This window comes from Anabrus simplex, chromosome 1 (genome assembly GCF_040414725.1).
Source record: "Anabrus simplex isolate iqAnaSimp1 chromosome 1, ASM4041472v1, whole genome shotgun sequence".
Taxonomy (NCBI): domain Eukaryota; kingdom Metazoa; phylum Arthropoda; class Insecta; order Orthoptera; family Tettigoniidae; genus Anabrus; species Anabrus simplex.
The window spans coordinates 1,738,824,042-1,738,836,881 of NC_090265.1; the positions used below are offsets into that span (position 1 = coordinate 1,738,824,042).

Sequence of the window (12,840 nt, forward strand, 5' to 3'; positions counted from 1 at the left end):
CGCTGGCGTCTCTGTTATGGTCTGGGGTGCATTTTCCTGGTATGGAATGGGTCGCCTAGTTGTTCTGGAAGAGACTTTGATGTTCAGCTGCTCGGAGACCATCTCCACCCATTTTTCGCCTTCCAGCGCCCAGACGGTTCTGCGGGTGTTTCAAGATGATAACGCGCCGCCACATCGCTCCCACGTCGCCCGGGATTGGTTCCAGGAAGATGCAGCGGAGGTCCAACGACTGCCATGGTCACCCAGGATCCCCGATATGAACCCTATGGAGCATATCTGGGATGTCCTTAACGCAGTCTCCGTGTAATGGATCCTGCACCCACGAACAGACGAGCATTGGCGGCCGCTCTGCAAACGATTTGGTGTCAGCTGCGTCCAGAGGACTACCAGGGACTTGTCGACTCACTTCCACGGCGTCTCACTGCAGTTCGCAGGGCCAGAGGAGGCCCCACACGCTATTAGGTGACTATCCCATGACATTTGCTAAGTCAGTGTATATTACATAAATATAGGCTGTACCAACTCGATTAGTAAATAAATTGATTGCAAAATTTCATTTAAAATTTATGTCATTTTTAAAGTTTTCGGATCATTGTACTGGATTTTTGCCGTTAATTTATAGATTTTTAAAAAATCGTTTTAGATCATCAAAATCCTGGCCCTGGTAATTAACTTACAATTGGGGAGCTTTCTGACGGTGAGAGAACGGTCCCGGTCTGGAAAGAGGATTCGCCGTGCTGACCACAAGACACCTCGTAACCTGCAGGCCTTCGGGCTGAGTAGCGGTCACTTGTAGGCCATGGGTTTTTTAAAAAATAGTCCAAGTAGTTATTGAGTAATATTAAGGGAGTTGTTAACAAATTGTTTGTTCCCTTTGTTTTCAGGCCTTTGTCTCAGCCCGTTTCCTTTTAACTCGAAACACCCCCTGTGGGTGGGGGACGCAGACGAAGAATACACCCACGGTATCCTGTATCTGTCGTAAGAGGCGACTAAAAGGGGCGACCAAAGGATGATTGTATTAGAACCATGAAACTGCTTGTGATTAGTACCACCACGCGGGGAACACCATGGGTCGCTTTTACTTGCGCGTTGTATCACTATGTTGGGTACCAAATAGGTTTGTGATTAGTAGCAACAGAGCGCGTTGCCGGCTTTTACAGTACCTGTGATTAGTACCAATTTAAGAGCGACACCATGGTTCTGGCTTGCCTATGATTAGTACCCACAATATGAGGAACACCACTGGATAGTGCGGGGTCCCTGTGTTTAGTACATTATGTGATGAACACCATAGGTTTGCGTTGCCTGTAACTGGCGCCACAATGTGCGAATTTCATTACCTGTGAGTAGTAGCATAATGTGTTGAATACCGCGGCTTTACGCGACTTTCAATTGGTACCGCAACATGACAAATACCATGGTTCTACTTTCCTAGCGATAAGTATCATTATGAGGGACCGACGACTTGGATTTTGGACTCCTTCGGACTACAAGCATCATCGTTTCAGTATTACGCTATGGACGCAGTCCCTTGGTCAGTAATACTATTGTTTTCCGTCAATTTCTGTGAATGTGAGGCATTGCGGATCGGATCCTCTGATTGTTTTAAATTCATATCCATCCATTCATTCTCATGTTTTGAATTCTGGTCAGTGGAGGATTTTCGAATTTTAATTTGTTGTGTCATTTCGTACGATTAGGGGCCGATGACCTCGATGTTAGGCCCCTTTAAACAACAAGCATCATCATCACTAACTCGAATCGCATTATGTTTCACGCCTTGGAGTAAGAGTATGTCATGTTATACAGGTCCTCATAGTACAAGTTACTGATTTAGTTTTCGACAGTTAGCAGAGGAAAACGACAGGGCTTTATTTTTAACACTTGACCGATGGGTTCGCCTCTCTGCCACCAAGCGTGTGTTCAGTGCGCCCTCCCGGAGTCCCTGCTTCGAATACTGTGTGCACACTACAACAGATGCTGGATGTGTCTTCCTTCCCGGGTTTGAGTTTTAGCAGCTTTCTTGTTTTGTGTGCCAGTTTAGCGATTGTTCAGGATTTGCACGAATTCGTCTAGCTTTTCCCCTGTTGAAACTGTTCGTTTGCACTTGCGTTTCTTGTTTTCCACTGAGCCAGTACTGTCAAATATATTTTCAGTATTGTGAAGTGCTGTTATAGAAAGTGGCATATCACCAGGAAAGTTCCGATAAAATTTAGCACACAACCGACGAGCTGATTCGTATTTAAAATGCTTTTTACTCACGAAGAATCTTTGTAAATGAACAGTCCAAGGCTTCGATCTTGCGCTGAGTATTCCTCAACTGGGCACTTGCCATCGCAGGCTACAGACCGACTTTCAAGGACAGAACCGGTGCTATCGGGCTCCTGGCTCTGTCATCGGTCAAGAGTTTAAAATAACTCCCTGTATATGAGTAGCCAAGATTCTACTCCCCGACACCTTTACCTTACGTAAAAGTAAAAGTCCTCTCAGTTTTAATTACTGTGTTGATAAGGTGAAAGTTCCGTATGGGGATCACTGTAAGTACCTATGTGTTAATAGAGCGAAAGATCTTCATTGGGGTAATCACATAAACGGGATTGTAAATAAAGGGTACAGATCTCTGCACATGGTGATGAGGGTATTTAGGGGCTGTAGTAAGGATATAAAGGAGAGGGCATACAAGTCTCTGGTAAGACCCCAACTAGAGAATGGTTCCAGTGTATGGAAATCCTCGCCAGGATTACTTGATTCGAGAACTAAACAAAAATCCAAGGAAAAGCAGCTCGATTTGTTCTCGACAAGAGAGTAGCGTTACAAAAATGTTGCAAAGTTTGGGCTGGGAAGACTTGGGAGAAAGGAGACGAGCTGCTCGATAAGTGGTGTGTTCGTAGGTGCCAGTGGAGAGATGGCGTGGAATAACATTGGTAGACGAATAGGTTTGAGTGGTGTTTTTTTAAAGTAGGAAAGATCACAATATGAAGATAAAGTTGGAATTCAAGAGGTCATATTGGTGTAAATATTCGTTTATAGGAAGAGGAGTTCGGGATTGGAATAATTTACCAAGGGAGATGTTCAATAAATTTCCAATTTCTTTGCAATTATTTAAGAAAAGACTAGGTAAACAACGGATAGGGAATCTGCCACCTGGGTGACTGCCCTAAATGCAGATCAGTAGAGACTGATTGATGACTTATTGAACGGACAAAAATTAAGTTGAACTTGACATTACTTGTCCTGTTTTATATAAAGCAAAGTATTAGATAAATATATGTTTTAAAAACCGAGGGTAGATGGCTGAGCTTTATGTATCAGCTTACATTCGAAAAATGGTAAGTTCGAACCCCACTATCGGCACTATAAGCCGTTTTAGAAATCCCGAGTGTCTCTGAAAAGGTGTTGTAGAAAAACGAGGCGTGGTGTAATTTCCCATGCATTATTCACTGATCCGGAAAGTGTTATTGCATGTCAGTCTGCCAAGCTACTGAAATATGTAGGGCTACACCAGCCGACCATAAAACCTATACTTTCACACCATTCGTCAAAACGGAGTCCGGCTCAGTGGTTAAATTCTTAGCGTGCTGGCTTCCGCTCCAAGAGGTCCCTGGTTCGATTTTCGGCCCGGCAGGAGTGTTTAGCCTTCACATTCACTGTATGAGGCTGATAAAATTCCATGTTAATACCCCATAAGCTGAATTATCAATTATCGCTAAAGAATCTATTAGATGTTCTGTATTATACGAACTCACTTCGTAAAAAAATAGTGGCTCCATTCAACGCTTTAATTCCGAAGTGTTCTTTTTATATTTTCACTGATTTAACGGACGTGCAAGAATAGCTTGTCGCGGAACTGGCTACATCATATGTTTGCTAAATTTTGTCTTAAAAGATCTTCAAAATGTATTCAGAATGTATTTCGGGAAATGTGCGCTGCTTGTTCGACAAAGATTATATAGGCCCTAATAGGCCTAATAAATTCACTCCATACAAATGTGTTCATTGTGTAAATTAACTGTTATTACTGTATTTAGATTGTGGATGCAAGTTTGAGCAGGTCCATTTAGGTGGTTCCTATTTATTCTACGTCCATTTTTAACTGCTAACTGTCTGTTTTAATAGATTCCAGGTGATCCTAATTTTCTTCCACATTAAGTTTCTTTACGTGCCGGAATTGTCGCCTTTGAACACCCTTAAATTATTATTATTAGTATTATTATTATTATTATTATTATTCACAGTTTTACAATACAATTCTTACATGTACAATGTACATGGAAGAAGTACTACCAATTTAGTATATACGCGCATATTCTCCATACATATATACTTAGATATTTTTCCTTAATGTGCATTCGTCTGGAGGCTCAAAATTAATCTATCAGTCGAGGATTATTTATTTTGCAGAGAGGAATGTCTGTGCAAACAAATTCTATACAGATTGGCCTACATTTGAAATAGCTGGTACTTACATACAATGTTTGAAAATAAATTTGACAGATATTTATAGGATATTTACAATACATAAATAGTCAGAATTATTAGTAGACGATTTTCATTAGTCCTCTGTACGTGGTGGATGGTTCATGCCAATAAACTTCCTCACTATATGGAAAGTGGCCAAGATTGCTGCTTTTTGTAATAATCTATAAGTGAGAGGGTGCAGATAAAGTGCTTCAGTGCTTCTCTGTAGTGTCTTTGGTATGATACCATTACATCCAATCACTACTGGAATGATGATAGCGTTGTTGAGTTTTTACGTGGTTTTTTTTCTGTGGCCAGATCTGTGTACTTGGAATATTATTTATTTATTTATTTATTTATTTATTTATTTATTTATTTATTTATTTATTTATTTATTTATTTATTGTTGGTGGGGCTAGAATGTCTACAAAATTCCATAAAGTGACGTGGAGTTGTTCCCAGAATGCATTTGATCAATCCATTTACTTGTATGATAACCTTTGTCCTCATAAATAAAGAAAAAGTTGGTTGGTTTTAAAGGACATCTCCCCAGGAAGATTAATAGATAAACTCAGATAAGTCTCTCATGAGACATGGTGTTTTCAGTGCTCTCTGTCGTCTGGTTTGGTGTAGAACAAGTTTGTTATTTTCATCATTCTGTCTCTTTCGGTAATATGGAAGTGACATAAGTATGAATGTAGATAAAGAGAGCTTTCCTTATTTTCCCATTTTCAGACTTTAATAGAGGGTACGACCATTACTATCCCTATCCTAGCCTTTCCCAGTCCATCTTGGCCAAAAACCTATGCTACATTCAATCTTTACAAAATATTAAAATTACAGGTGAATAATACTTCAAATATGCATTCAAAAATCTTTCTTTCTTTCTTTCTTTCTTTCTTTCTTTCTTTCTTTCTTTCTGAATCCGTTTACCGTCCAGGGTTGGTTTTTCTCTTGGAGTTAGCGAGGGATCCCACCTCTATCGCCTCAAGTGCAGTGTCCTGGAGCGTGAAACATTGGGTTGTGGGAAGAACTGGGAAGGTGGCCTCACCCGCTATGCTAAACAGGGTCCTTGTGGGGGGATGGGAAAATTGGAAGGGATAGGCAAGGAAGAGGGAAGTAAGCGACCGTGGCTGTAAGTTAGGTACCAACCCGGCATTTTCCTGGAGAAGTGGGAAACCACGGAAAACCATTTCGAGATGGATGAGGTTGGAGTCGAATCCCCCTTCTCTAATATGTTGATCTCCCGTTCTGACGTTAACCTCAGTCGAGAAGCTAATTGAGATGAAATAAATTATGGTGAATGAAATTTGGTAAGGAGGTGGTAGGAATCCGCTGTGGCCTATGAATAGGAACTGGCCCGGCGTTTGCCAGGAAGTGGATATGGGAAACAAAAAGAAATCATTCTCAAGATTGCCGTCGGTGGGTTTCAAACCCAGTCATCTCTCGAATGCAGAGCTTGGCTTCAGCGCTTTAAGATGCGCGGCCTTTTCGCACGGCACTATCCCGTTATAGGTGAGGGGATGTTTTAGCTATGACTGGCTATCTTTGCATTGTTCTGTTGTTTCGTCACTCGAAACATAGGCTTTCAAGTCCGTAGATAACTTCTGGTACTCAGGTCGTGGAACGAGACAAATGAATATATTCTTTTTAGCACCATTGATGTCTGACTCGTTGGCTGAATGGTCAGCGTACTGACCTTCGGTTCAGAGGGTCCCGGGTTCGATTCCCGGCCGGGTCGGGGATTTTAACCTTCATTGGTTAATTCCAGTGATCCGGGGGCCGGGTGTTTGTGCTGTCCCCAACATCCTTGCAACTCACACACCTTACATAACACTATCCTCCACCACAATAACACGCAGTTACCAACACATGGCAGATGCCGCCCACCCTCATCGGAGGGTCTGCCTTACAAGGGCTCCGCTGGCTAGATATAGCCACAAGGGTCCACATGAGGAGAAAATACTCAATAATGTGGTGGAATTTCGTCAACAAACAGAATGAACATATTTTGTGCTGAGAAGATATAAGCACTTTTATTATAAATTTTGAAATGTGTTTCCTAAAAGGTTTGCAGCAAAGTGTTTACAGATTTGTGAATTAATACTTCAGCTTCAAAATAAATGAAAGAACAAGAAAATACACTAAGTATTTAGAAAACTACCTACAGATCAACGCCGTTAGGGTGGCGTAACTGTAAGCTTGCATGCGGGAGATGATAGGTTTGTCGTCAAATCTCTCCAGTTCGCTCTCCTCTCAGCAACTCGATTTAGTATCAAATCATTCGTGATGCCGCCTCTGTGGTGTAGTGGTTAGCGTGATTAGCTGCCACCCCCGGAGGTCCGGGTTCGATTCCCGGCTCTGCCACGAAATTTGAAAAGTGGTACGAGGGCTGGAACGGGGTCCACTCAGCCTCGTGAGGTCAACTGAGTAGAGGGGGGGGGTTCGATTCCCACCTCAGCCATCCTGGAAGTGGTTTTCCGTGGTTTCCCACTTCTCCTCCAGGCGAATGCCGGGATGGTACCTAACTTAAGGCCACGGCCGCTTCCTTCCCTCCTCCTTGCCTATCCCTTCCAATCTTCCCATCCCTCCACAAGGCCCCTGTTCAGCTTAGCAGGTGAGGCCGCCTGGGCGAGGTACTGGTCATTCTCCCCAGTTGTATCCCCCGACCAAGAGTCTGAAGCTCCAGGACACTGCCCTTGAGGCGGTAGAGGTGGGATCCCTCGCTGAGTCCGAGGGAAAAACCGAACCTGGAGGGTAAACAGATGATGATGATGATGATGATGATCATTCGTGATTCGAGCTACCCATCTCACCTTCAGCGCTCTTCTATAACATCACATTACCAAAGCTTCTGTTCCCTTTCTTTCTCTGCTAATTAGGCCTGTTGTCCATGATTTACTTCCATACAATGCAGACTTCAGACGAAAGTCTTCAAAAACATGTTTAAATTCCTATATCAGTGTTCGAACTGAGCAAATGTCTTTTCCTAAGAAATACTTTACTTGCTAATGCTAGTCTGTATTTCCTTACATTTTACATCGTTATACTACTACCCAATTAACAAAATCCATTTACTTCTTTTAAGACTTCATTTCCTAATCTAATATTTCCTACATCACCTGACTGCACTCCATTACTTTTTGTATTTATTTATTTTGAGCTTGTACTCCTCCAAAACTTGTGTCCATACCATTCAACAATTTCTCCAGATCTTCTGAAGACTCGGATAAAATAAGAACTTCTTTCTTCTTCTTCTTTTGCTACAGCTTGTTCCCATACCTGTGGGGTCACGGGTGCGAACTGCGTCACAAATCTGGATTTGGCCCTGTTTTACGACCGGATGCTCTTCCTGACGCCAACCTTATATGGAGGGATGGAATCACTATTGCGTGTTTCTGTGGTGGTTGGTAGTGTGGTATGTTGTCAGAATATGAGGAGGAGAGTGTCGGGACAGACAAATACACACAGTCCGCGAGCCAAAAGCCAGAAGTATTAATCAGAGGCGATTAAAATCCCGGACTCGGCCGGGAATCGAACCCGGGACCCTCTGAACCGAAGGCCAGTACGTTGACCATTCAGCCAACGAGTCGGACTCTGATAAAATAAGAATATCAACTGCAAATCGTACAGTTTTGATTTCCTCTCATTGGATTGTGATTCCGTTTCCAAATTATTCTTTGATTTCTTTTACCGCCTGTTCTATATAAACAATGAAAAGAAGAGAGTGTACAAACTACAGACTTGCCAGACTCCTTTCTGGATTGCTGCTTCTTTTTCATAACACTCGATTCTTATCACCGCAGACTGATTTTTGTCAGATTGTCAGATTCTCGGTAACTGATCTCGATCACCTTCAGAATCTCAAGAGATTAAAGAGCAAGAGAAGGAATTTTTTTTTTTGCTAGGGGCTTTACGTCGCACCGACACAGATAGGTCTTATGGCGACGATGGGATAGGAAAGGCCTAGGAGTTGGAAGGAAGCGACCGTGGCCTTAATTAAGGTACAGCCCCAGCATTTGCCTGGTGTGAAAATGGGAAACAACGGAAAACCATTTTCAGGGCTGCCGATAGTGGGATTCGAACCTACTATCTCCCGGATGCAAGCTCACAGCCGCGCGCCTCTACACGCACGGAAATATTTTATTAGGCCTAACGAAAGATCATAGACGAGGGCGAAGAACACAAAGCTCGACTCTTTCGTACAAGATTCCACTGAGTCAGGAAGTGTACAGTCGGTTTTGTACGTTTGCATATTCTGTTCCCTTTTTTCAATTTAACGTGACTGTAGAGGATGTCGGTTGAGGAAGGGAGGAAGGATATTTTTGGCAGTCTTGTCTATTATTTACCAATATTTTTTTAATGAACCGTATGTTGCATGACATGTTGATGTCAAAAAAATCGATGTAATTGGCGGTGAGGGAGGACGTTATGTTATGCATGACAACTCATTTTTGGTCTCTGTGGATTCTTTTTTTCACTGGCCGTGCTTATAACAGATACACATACTGTGTACAGTTCATGTATGTGTACCCCTCTGTCAGTCAGTTCGTATCACAATCTCTCCCCTAGCTAGTGACATGCAACTCAACCCACCCTCTCCGTGCTTGCTTGCCAGTAGTAGTTGCCATTGGATCAATACTCGCTATTGGCTCTAATCATTACGCGGGGAGCTTTCCACCAATGCGGTGTCACGTAACATGAGAGGCTCCGCAGCGCGGCGCGCGACTCAAACTACTCTGTTAGCGCCGTTGTGATTGGCTGTAGGTAGATCCCGTGGGGGTAACGTTGCCGGAGAGTGGGGGGTTCACAGGCTGAGTGCGGCCAGGGCGGTCTAGTGCGGCTCCGATGGAAGTGTCTGTGTAGTCATGCCAGCAGGCTCCTGTGCCGTGTATTGGTTACCGACATCATCCGCGTCAACGCCATCGGGCCCGTCGTCCTCGCCTTCATCCTCTTCTTCTGCCGCCGCTGTTTCGTCGGGAACTTCGTCAGGTACTCCGTCGTCGTGGTGGTGGCCAGCGTCTTGTTACTACTGCTTCAGCAGTCCGCATGTCGTTAGCTGTTGGACTCCATACCCGCCCACTTCACTCTACCAATTGCAGCTCTTTACCGCTGATATGGAAACAAGGTATTGTGTTGTACAGAGTTATAGTTTATATCAAGTTTTCGTGTAATTCTGTGAAAGCATTAGCTAATTATCAGCGGTAGTTACTGTGTATTCTAGTTGGGAATCGAACCCCTATCCCTAAGACCATACCTTGGTTCTGTTGATTAAGTTGATTAGAAAAGTTACAGTATACTCGGTATGTTGATACCGGATAATTATTTTAGAGTGTGAACCTTATCCAGAATGCCCCTTTCTGAGTACGGGTAGGCTATATTGTATTTGCCGTGGGGAACTTGTGCGGATAGAAATTTTACTTTATTATAATGAAATTCGAATTCTTTTTAAGTTTTTCAATCATAAAACAGGTTGCAGTAGGATGTAATTGAGAGTAATGTTCCGTTGGCTACATTTATGTCCACATGTGGCCAAGCGCTCGTGCTCTCAAACCGCTCCCAGAAAAGTGTCTCCAAGTTCGAGTGTCATCCTCCCAGGGTCTGAAAACGTAAAATAAAATGTTCTGTGGGGGAAAGTTCATTTCTCCATGATAACATCATAGATTAACTACCCTAGATCACCCTCACTTGCACTGCAAGGTTCCTGTTTGAGCTTCTGGTAACGTGGAATGAGGGCCAATACATTGTTCTTGGAGAAAGTATCGGAAGTTAAGTTATTATTCATGCTTCTGATGAAATACTATGAGATCCCTCCGTGATAGGTTAGCACGAAAATTTTAACAGTACTGTAATGTGCTTGCAACATCCTCCCAGTGAGAGGCAAATTCTTGTCTTTTTCATGTATAGTATTAGTGTATTTCCTTCCTGATAGACTGCCTACATTTTAAGTGTTGTAGTTCTTATTGTTACTAATATCTTTTTAATCAGGTTAACACTTTTTATTGTTCCATAAATTACTTCTTTCTTTGTTTGTTTAGAACAGATGTTATGTACCCGGTGTTCTTTGTGGCGAAATGTTTTATGAGATTGTCGAAGAATTGTGGTCAGTTTTTTTTTTTTTTTTCGGGACCTACGTGCCGGTTTTCGCGTGTGCTTTTATTAACATTTGAAGATTTGTGTTGGAACGATGTCATTATTTCTTGAAACGAAATGCGGCTGCACATTATGTGGTGTCTGATCTGAAGAGTGCTTTACAGTGTGAGTGTAATCGGTGACCTCTTTTGTTATCGTGTTTTAATTCATTAAATGGACGTTAATCGTGGTTGGTGCAGTCGGGAAGGCCGGATGGAATGCCTTGCATGCGGTCTTGCTGCTGCCTGCCTTTGTGTTTCGTGAGTGAGTGGTAGTGTGGTGCTCCTGCTGTGTGTGGTGGATGGAAAAGGGAGAGATGAAAAGAGAATCTGGCGTGGAGAAAGAGAGACGGGTAGACGAAGGCAAAGAAGAGTGAAGACCTGAGGGTGCCCCTGCCCAGTTGTCTGGGAGGGGCCCGGGGCTCTTAGCCCCAGCCGGGGTGGGATCGTCCCCGGCCCTTTGTTCGTCCTCAACGTTGCCAAACCTTTCCAGGCGGACCAATGTTGCCTATATATGGTGTCTTCTCTCCTTTCTGCCTCGCCTGTGTTTCGCTACAGAACAGCTGTGGAGGACATCCAGATGCAAGTGAGAGGTTAATGTGTACTATTGCTGTCAAATACATGCGTCACCGTAAATCATCATGGGTCACCTTGCCGTACAAACAGTTCCTTTCTCGACAGCAGACGTTGATATATTATTGACTATTCGCTGCACATGTGTTTTCATGTTTTGTTTCCAACAAGTATGGACTCTTTTTGATATATTATTCCTGAAGTGTGAATCCCCAAAAGAATGTCATTAGAGTAAATACGCCGTTTGGGTTGGATTCTCCGCCAGGAAGTCAGAAAATTCAGAAACGAGACTGCAATTTGTCTAGAGACACACGACCCTGTGGTTCAGTCAGCCTACTCTCGAAATGAGCACCAGGTTAATTCCTCGAAGCTAAGTCGGCTATCCCAGTTAGTGCCGAGGTTGTGGAAGACTTAACCTTCTGCTCCTCCAAGGGTTCCATGGTCTGTATTGAGCCGGTTTTGCCTTGCCTAGATATGCCAGTTAACTATGGATAGCCCTGAAAGCATGATAATTCACCTAAGAAATACAAAGGACTTGTCTGTTTTTTGAGATGAGCTCGGAAACATGTTTGCAATGCATTTGTACAAGTAGGAAGCTCATCATATCCATTAATGCTCATAGAAAATAAACATAAATAGAACACAAGGTCACGGCGTTCAATTGCCAAGGTTAAGTCCCAACTACACAGCACTTTGTAAATTGTAGCTATGCAGAGTGGTGTATAATGTTCTACACCATTCCACCGTGCGTCTTCTTATTGTTTGGACGTCGGATTTTCTTCAATTAACTCCTCCGATTTGCATCTTCTTGATAGACTTTTTGCGACGTATAGGACTAGAGGAGGTGGCTTCAGTGTATTCTGATATGACCAAAATCAAAGCCTCCTCAACAGTTCATGTCGATTAAGGGCAGAATGTTTCCTTAAGGACGGAATTTTACTCCTCTCCTGTAGGCTACTTAGCGGAACCAGTCCTCTTTGCTCAGTGGACAGAAAGAATGACATTCATGCGCTGCCACTTCTCGTGTCGAAGGTTCTTAAGAGACCAGGGTACGAGACAAAAATATATTTTGTGTGCATGCATATAAAGCATTCTGAATTATTTCTATAAGATGATAACATAGTGGCATTGTCACTGGTTTATCACAAAGACGATTGCGTTTCGAATCTTGGTCAGTGCACATGGGATTTTTGAAAACATAAAGGCACATCTCTGTGCTGCCGTAATGGGCCGTGTACTGCCAAGCGACCGCTGCGAACGTCGAAGACCTAAAAATTACGAAGTAACGCGTGGTTAGCACGACGGATACTCTCGACCGTGGTAGGAATCGAAAACGATCATGCGACCAATAATCGGAGAAGTTCGCCTTTCTCAAGTGAGGTCCTTCAGTAGTTTTAATAGCCGACGATTTCAGTCTCATTTAACATAATTACTGATGTTATTTTTTTAATAGTTGCTTTACGTCACACCGACACAAATAGGTCTTATGGCGACGATAGGACTGGAAAGGGCTAGGAGTGGGAAGGAAGCGGCCGTGGCCTTAATTAAGGTACAGCCCCAGCATTTGCCTGGTGTGAAAATGGGAAACCACAGAAAACCATTTTCAGGGCTGCCGACAGTGGGGTTCGAACCTACTATCTCCCGAATACTGGATACTGGCCGCACTTAAGCGACTGCA

The 12,840-nt window shown here is 43.2% G+C and overlaps 1 protein-coding gene across 1 annotated transcript in view; it reads left to right on the forward strand.

Moving 5' to 3' along the window:
- The first annotated feature begins 9,255 nt into the window (after positions 1 to 9,255).
- gus (gustavus) overlaps positions 9,256 to 12,840 on the forward strand; it is a 268,422-nt gene continuing 264,837 nt past the window's right edge. Inside the window, exon 1 of the mRNA XM_067155085.2 lies at positions 9,256 to 9,586. Coding sequence (XP_067011186.1) covers positions 9,327 to 9,586 — 260 coding nt within the window. The 5' untranslated portion in view covers positions 9,256 to 9,326. The remainder of the gene's footprint in view (positions 9,587 to 12,840) is intronic.